The sequence below is a fragment of the Sycon ciliatum genome, chromosome 3 (assembly GCF_964019385.1).
Source record: "Sycon ciliatum chromosome 3, ocSycCili1.1, whole genome shotgun sequence".
Taxonomy (NCBI): Eukaryota; Metazoa; Porifera; class Calcarea; order Leucosolenida; family Sycettidae; genus Sycon; species Sycon ciliatum.
In genome coordinates, this window is record NC_088645.1 from 38372985 (window position 1) to 38380323 (window position 7339).

Consider the following 7339-nt stretch of genomic DNA (forward strand, 5'->3'; position numbering starts at 1 on the left):
GCATTTCGTGCATCTCGAGCCTGACCGACATTCTCTGGCCATATGGCCATACTTAAGGCAGTTCCAGCAGAGTCTCTCTCGCTGCAGAAAACCCTTTCTCTCTTCCTGTGGCAGCGAGTTTAGCTGCTTCTCTGCATCTGCGACCGATATCGCCATGCACTGTGCCGACGCCGTGGGCCTTGGCACGGATCGTTCTACTGGCTTCCTGGCAGTATCACCCTGTCGTCCGTGCGCGACCTGGTAAGACGCGCCGTGCTCCTGTACCTGGCGCAGTGACATCCCGTAGCACTGCCGTTCGACCAGGTACGTCTTCATCTCAGGTCCACATTGCTCCAAGATTACCTGCTTTGCCATTGCTTGCAGCACCGGGGCCATTTTACCTATATCGGCGCTATACTTGGTGCCCACCTCCCCATCCTCTGTCATAGCGAGTGTGGCCCACACCTCTACCTCTCGGCAAACACGGACAACGTATTGATGAAACGACTCATCTGACCGCTGCTTGCCTGTCAGCAATGTCTTCCACTCTTTATCCGGAGTCTTTCCGAGCGAGGCAAGCAACTCTCGCTTTGCTTCCTCGTAATGGTTGCATCCAATACATATCCTCTCCGCTTTGCTACCCGCTAGCGCGATGCGCAGTCGCAGCAGCCATTCGCTTTCTTCGAACTCGTTCTTGGAACAGATGTCCTCGAACAGGTCAAGATAACGCTCCAATGGCTGCGTTCCATCATATGAGGGGATTTTCATCAACGGTTGACGCCCCTCGCTGTGACTGGGAGATTCCTCTGTACCTCCCATCGCGGCTTTACCCTCACCCTCATGCGCATTGGCGATGCGCTCGTTAATCTCGTTTAAACGAATACAATGCCATAAGCGCGAAGGCCTTTCCCAATTGAGAACTGGTGGTTTGCAACACATACTGAGGCAATAGCAAAGTCACACCTTAGTGGATCCAAAATAGAAATCTGATGTCAATTTACTACTCCCAGGCCGTTTTTGACGTCATCACTTTCAAGCCCTATGCACTCTTCCAGTCAGACATACCGGGATTCGTCAGACGTCGCACAGCCCCCGATGCACTCCTTCGGTGAGCCAGTTCTATAGGGACTCATATGATATTGCACAGCGCATAATGTGCTCGTCGATTAAGACAGTTACACCAGGAATCAACACTGACACTCAGCGCACACTGTACTCATCAAGTAAGACAGTGTTGGGATAGCACAACGCACGATGCGTTCATCCAGTGAGACAGATACAACAGGACATGTCCACCGACACACTATAGGAAGTACACTCATCCAGGAACACAGTTTTACCACACAGTGCATAATGTGCTTGTCAATTAGGACAGTTACACCAGGAATCATCGCCGACACTCAGTGCACAATGCACTCATCAGGCAAGACTGTTGTAACATAGCACAACGCACAATGCGTTCAGTAAGACAGATACAACAGGACTTGTCCGCCCGCACAGTATGCGGAGCACACTCATCCCGAAACACAGTTATGCCACCAGCACACAGTGTGCCATACGCGCGTTCACAAAGATAGCTTCGCTTACACGAATTTGTAGATTCATCCACTGCCGCACAAATATTGCACCGAGGCTGTCAATGGATAATTATACTGGAAGCGGAACTAGTGTAGTACCCTACCCCGCAAAAGTATTGGAATTTCAAACATTGCCTGTAGAGGTGTAAAGAAATAGCACAATTCCTACAAGCAGGAGCATATTCGATTGTACAACTACGCCTGACCAGATACAGTTAATTAAGGAAGCACTTTATACCACACTCTACAAATCGGGCATGGTTGGCGGCGCTACTCTCGTTACAGAATTATTTGGTGCGTGCCGGAGGAAGAGGAAGGGAGAGACAATATCCATTATATTACAGAGGATGCTTGGAGTACAGAAACAAGTAATTTCATTCACGAGCGCAACAAAGCTCGAGCGGAGCCGACTGGAGTACACTACGGCACCAATCTGTCAAACCTATGAGAAAAGCATACAATAAAATCAACATATCTGGAAAGTCACTGGCGGCAAGGCACAAGCCACAATGCAGAGGACAATGTTACCGGGCTTGATGTTGCGGCTGCGTCGAGACCATTGCTGAAGCACATTCAGCCGAGGCACTATTTCTCGGAGCCATCGCCGCCATACCTCGCGTAGGAGCTGTTGAAGGAGCCACCAACGACGCTGTGGGTGCAACTCAGCGACTTCTTCGAGTGGCAGAGTCAGCTCGCACTGTCCATCTAGGAAGTGCATCGGTGTTAGCGGTGCGGCATCATCCACGTCAATCCGGACAGCGGTCAACGGGTGCGAGTTGAGTAGGCCTTCCGCACTCACCATGGCAGTTACAAGTTCCTCATCAGTGAGATTGGCCTGGGACCGAGTTGCCATCATTGCGCACTTTGCTGCCTTGACCACACACTCAAATACGCGTGCGGAGCGAGAGGTGGATTAAAGCGTCAGTGAACTCCTTGGCTGGCCATACTTGCGGCCACTTCATTAGAACCTAGCGCTTGATCAGCTTCTCTTAGCTCGCGCTCTGCACCGACAAAGTTCGTCCCGTTATCTGACACGACCTCAGCTGGCACGCCTCTGCGCTTGCAGAAACGGGTGAATGCTAGCAGAAACGACTTGGTGTCCAGGCCATACGCCATCTAGAAATGACAGGCTCAGGATTGAAAACAAGAGAAGACACAGAGGTACCTCTTGAGCTGGGTCTTGCCGCGTCCTTGTTTTGTCCGGAACGGACCGGCATAGTCAACTCCCACTCTTGAAAAACGCCCGGTACGGTGGAGCTGCTCGGAAAAGCGGGAGCGGTGCTATCTGCTGCGAAGCCACAGTGGCCCACTTCTTCTTGCAGAGCACGCAGTGTGCACGGTGAGATCGTGTGACAACCTTGCCACGGATGATCCAAAACCGCAGCATCAGGTTTGCCAAGAGGTGGTTTGGGCCCACACTGTGATCACACTTGCAATCATCGGCGTCGACTACCAGCTGAGTAATCCGATGGTGCTGGGGAAAGATTATCGGATGCCGGGTATGCTCAGGCAAGTGGCTGGTAGTCTTCAGACGACCTCCAACGCAGAGCACACACGGGTAGTCCTTATCGAGCACTGGATTCAGCCGTAGCAGCGGGTCATTCGCTGCAAGGGACCTGACGTCAGCAGCCGATACGAAGCGGGATAGCTCTCTGCTTGTGCAATCGCATACCAGTGACATTCGGCACGCTGGAGCTCCTCAGACTTCAGCTCCACAGAGTCGACTGCTGTACTTGCAGCTTCCGGATCCCCTCTTGTGCTAGCATGATGTCGACGACAGCGGTTGATGAAACGGTAGCACCAGGCCATCAATCTTATTAGTCGTTTCCATGACGAGTAGTTGTCGGGGTGGAGACGAAACACCTCTCCTGAAACTTGCTGCACAGCGAACGCCATCACTTGCGCTCGCTTTACCATTCCGGGCAACTCTTTTGGCATGGTTATCTGACGAGACGGCCACTCATTGTGCTGCTGGACGAGGAACTCGGGGCCGCTCCATCATACTGAATCACTGGCTAGCTTGGCTGCTGTCAAGCCTCTGGTGCTCTTGTCGGCTGGGTTCAGCTTTCCAGGAACGTGGTTCCACTGGCTGCCAGCTAAATACTCTTGTACTTCAGCTATCCGGTTGCCCACGTCGACTTTAAACTTTCTGCAATGTGCTCTCACCCAGTGAAGCACGTTCATCGAGTCGGACCAGTAGGTGGCATCAGCCTTCGGCAGATCTAGCTCGTCATTCACTGTCTGGGCCAGGCAAACACCAAGCATAGCACCCTTCAGCTCCAGCTTCGGGATCGACATCTTCTTAATGGGACATGGACGAGTGCTAGTGTCACTCGCACATTGCCATCTGGGTACTCAGCAAGAACGTACACGTTAGCGGTGTAGGCGGCATCTGAAGCATCCCTGAACACGTGCAGCGACAATGTAGCGACAGACGACTCGCGACCCGGACACTTGAAGCAGCGCGGCGCACGGATCAGCGCCAGATCTCCCAGCTCGCTAAACGAGGATGTCCATCTCAGCGTGTGCTCAGCATCCAGTGGATCATCCCAGCCCACGCCGAGGATGCACAGCTCCTTGAACATGACACGAGAGCGAATCGTGAAGGGAGCTAGTTGTCCGCGTGGGTTGAATATAGATGCCATCTTACTCAGCACGGCTCGCTTGGTCAGCTTCTCTGTTGCAGGCGGCTTGAACTCAAAGGCGAAGGTATCATCCTCTGCCGACCACATCACGCCTAGCATCTTGACTGATGGTAGCACACAGTTATCATGATCATTGATGCTGCTATGAGCTGCTGTGAGCGGTCAGCTTCCGGTACGTCGTCCATCACCTCCGAGCTATTGCTGAGCCACTTGCGGAGGTGGAAGCTGCCCTGCTCAAGGCTGTCCTGTACTGTCTGCTGTGTGCGGATGGCTTCCGGTACGGAGACAGCAGAGTGCAGCAGATCATCCACATACATGTCTCGGTCAACGATCTGCAACATGGCTCGGTCATACTTGTTGGCTGTTTCGCGGCACACCACTTGTAGCGCCTTGCATGCCAGGTACAGAGACGCCTTGATGCCGAACACCAACCTCTCGAACTCGCATACGCGTGAGTCCCACACAAAGCGATGCTATCGGCGGTCTTGCTCAGCCTTGCAGGAACATCTCGTTAATGTCCGCCGTGAGCACTACTGGCTCCTTGGGGAACCGCAGGAGCACTTTCACTAGGTCATTCTGCAGAGCGGGTCCAGCGTACATGCACTCATTGATCGACGTGCCGTCATACTTGGCAGCAGCATCAAAGACGACACGTACCTTCGTGGTGGCCTTGTCATCTCGTACAATGGCGAAATGCGGCAGGAACCACTGGTCGTCGCCATCTGCCTCAACCTCTGCTGCCGAAACTGCGCGCACATAGCCTTTGTCAATGTAGCTACATATGACTTTGTCGTATGCTGCCTTCATTTCTGGACGCTTGTCCAGCGATTTCCCTAGCATACACAGGCGATGGTCTGCCATGGCGCGATTAGCGGTGACACCAGGCTCGCAGTTGCTGTGGATCCATGGGACTTCCATGGTGACTCGCTGATAATGGAAGCTGATGGATTTCTGAACGATCTCCTCAGCCAGCTTTTCTGCAGAGGTGATGTAGGTGCCTTCGTGCTTCATACCGACTGCCTCCAGATTCTGGACCAGGCTGTCAATGCTGCATTCGCTGTATAAAGCATGCACATAGTTGACGGACAACTCGTCATCACTGGGTGCACTGGGCGTTGGGCCCATACACACCCATCCCAGTGGCGTCTTGCGGGCAATTGGTCCACCGCTGCTGCTTCTGTACTCCGCGAGTGATGCGTGGGCATCGATGACGTCTAGTCTAATCAGGAGGTCGACCATGGCGCTGGAGATTTTGGGGAAGTCTATGAACTTCAGATGCTCATAATTGGATGTGTACCGGCTCCAGTCGACGACCTGCGTCTTCCTGGTCACACGATCATATACGCATGCCTTGAGCGGGTAGGACACAGTTCCATCAATGGATTCCATCTGCACCTTGACCAGTTTCCGAGAGCTGGAGGTCTGCTGTGCACCAATCGTGGATGTGTTCAACATGTGAACTTCACCTGCCATGTCCAACTCATGGGCTACATCCTACCGTATGAAGCTTGCAGTCGAGCCTGAGTCCAGCATGGCTGTACAGATTGTCGACTTGCCAGTTGGGCCAATAAACGAGAGAGCTTGGAAGCTCAGGGCCCTACGCTATGCTTTTTTTGCCTTGATGACCTAGACAAAAAAAGCATAGGGATGTTATAAATTCTTTAAAAAATTCCTTTTTTTAAGACATAACCTGGGATTCGAACCCGCACTATCGCGCCCTGCATGCATCCCCCGGTCTTTAAAAAAATCCTTTTTTTAAGACATAACCTGGGATTCGAACCCGCACTATCGCCCTGCATGCATTCCCCCATACACTTCGCATACATACCCATTCTTCCAAGTTGCTTCGCATTATGATCTTGCATTTGAAAGCCCTATTTGAATATGCATTGTGGCCAGCCGTCTTTGATGGTACGGTACGGTAGGGATAGGTACGGGACAGGTACGATCGAGGGTAATACGACACCGTCTCCCGTACCTTACCATCAAACACAGCTGGCCACATACAGCTGCCCGCAATTTTCAAATAGGGCTTTCCAACGCAAGATCATAACGTGAAGCAACTTGGAAGAATGGGTATGAATGCGAAGTGTATGGGGGAATGCATGTAGGGCGATAGTGCAGGTTCGAATCCCAGGATATGCCTGAAAACAATAGGAGAATTGAAAAATTTATAACATCCCTACTCGGTAACACTGCCCTGTTATCACCTCTATTCTCACCTATATCCGTTAACTCTCCCAAAACAACTCAATACCATTGTCCCAATGCCACGTCTTCACTTCGCACATATGCACTAACTTCCACACTAGCATCAAATATCTAGGCCTGCTCGTAGAGAATTCGATAGTGAATGCTGCTGTCTGATGATCGCTCCGATGCGTGAAACTTTAAGTTACAGCTAACACAGCCTTTCGCCTCTGTTGTGTGTGTAACGTCCCTATGATTATTCCCGTCAGATACGGGATAGCGCCAGGCGTGACACAAACAAACACACAAACAAACAAATACCAAATTAAAGCTGTGTGGACCCTCGCTAGCGCCAGACGTTACTGAAGTAACGTCTTCTGCATAGCTATGGGAATAATCTTCACTGGCACGGTAGCGAAAGCGGTAGTCTGCGGCACGCTGACACTAGCATGGTGAGAACTTTCCTGCCGAGGTGCCGGAGCTGCTGACCGCATCGTAGCGGGATTCTGCGCTGCAGCTTGTTGTGGCTGCACTGACTTGCTGTAGTGCCGAAGTGAGTGGTGCCTCTCTCCACAGTGGGAACGTTCCAGCTTCTGGCACTCACGCGCCCAGTGTCCATGCTCCAAACAACAGCTACACAGCTTGGCATGCTTGACCAGGTCCCAGCGGCGCTTGGTTGTCAGTAGGGGTCAAACGGGTGTACCTTTAACTAACGAACGGGTAATTTTCTTACCGGGCGGGTAAACGGGTACCCTTTAGCAGCCATGTTTAATTTTTGCGCGTTTTTTACATAAATAATGATTTTAATTTACATTTGTATCTGGTCTCCGGATGCATTTTGATATCACATTGTGATTCGCGAATTTATTTGTGTCTGATAGTTGCAGAGGCAGACCTACTAGGTGCGAAAATGCAACAACAATGCATGCAGACATCCAGGCCGGCAGG

At 51.7% G+C, this 7339-nt stretch overlaps 1 protein-coding gene across 1 annotated transcript; it reads right to left on the bottom strand.

Moving 5' to 3' along the window:
• Window positions 1-4690: 4690 nt before the first annotated feature.
• LOC135813062 (uncharacterized) lies at window positions 4691-5674 on the bottom strand. The gene has a single exon (XM_065326281.1). It carries the CDS (start codon window positions 5672-5674, stop codon window positions 4691-4693), a length of 984 nt encoding a protein of 327 aa, XP_065182353.1.
• Between the last annotated feature and the right edge of the window lie 1665 nt (window positions 5675-7339).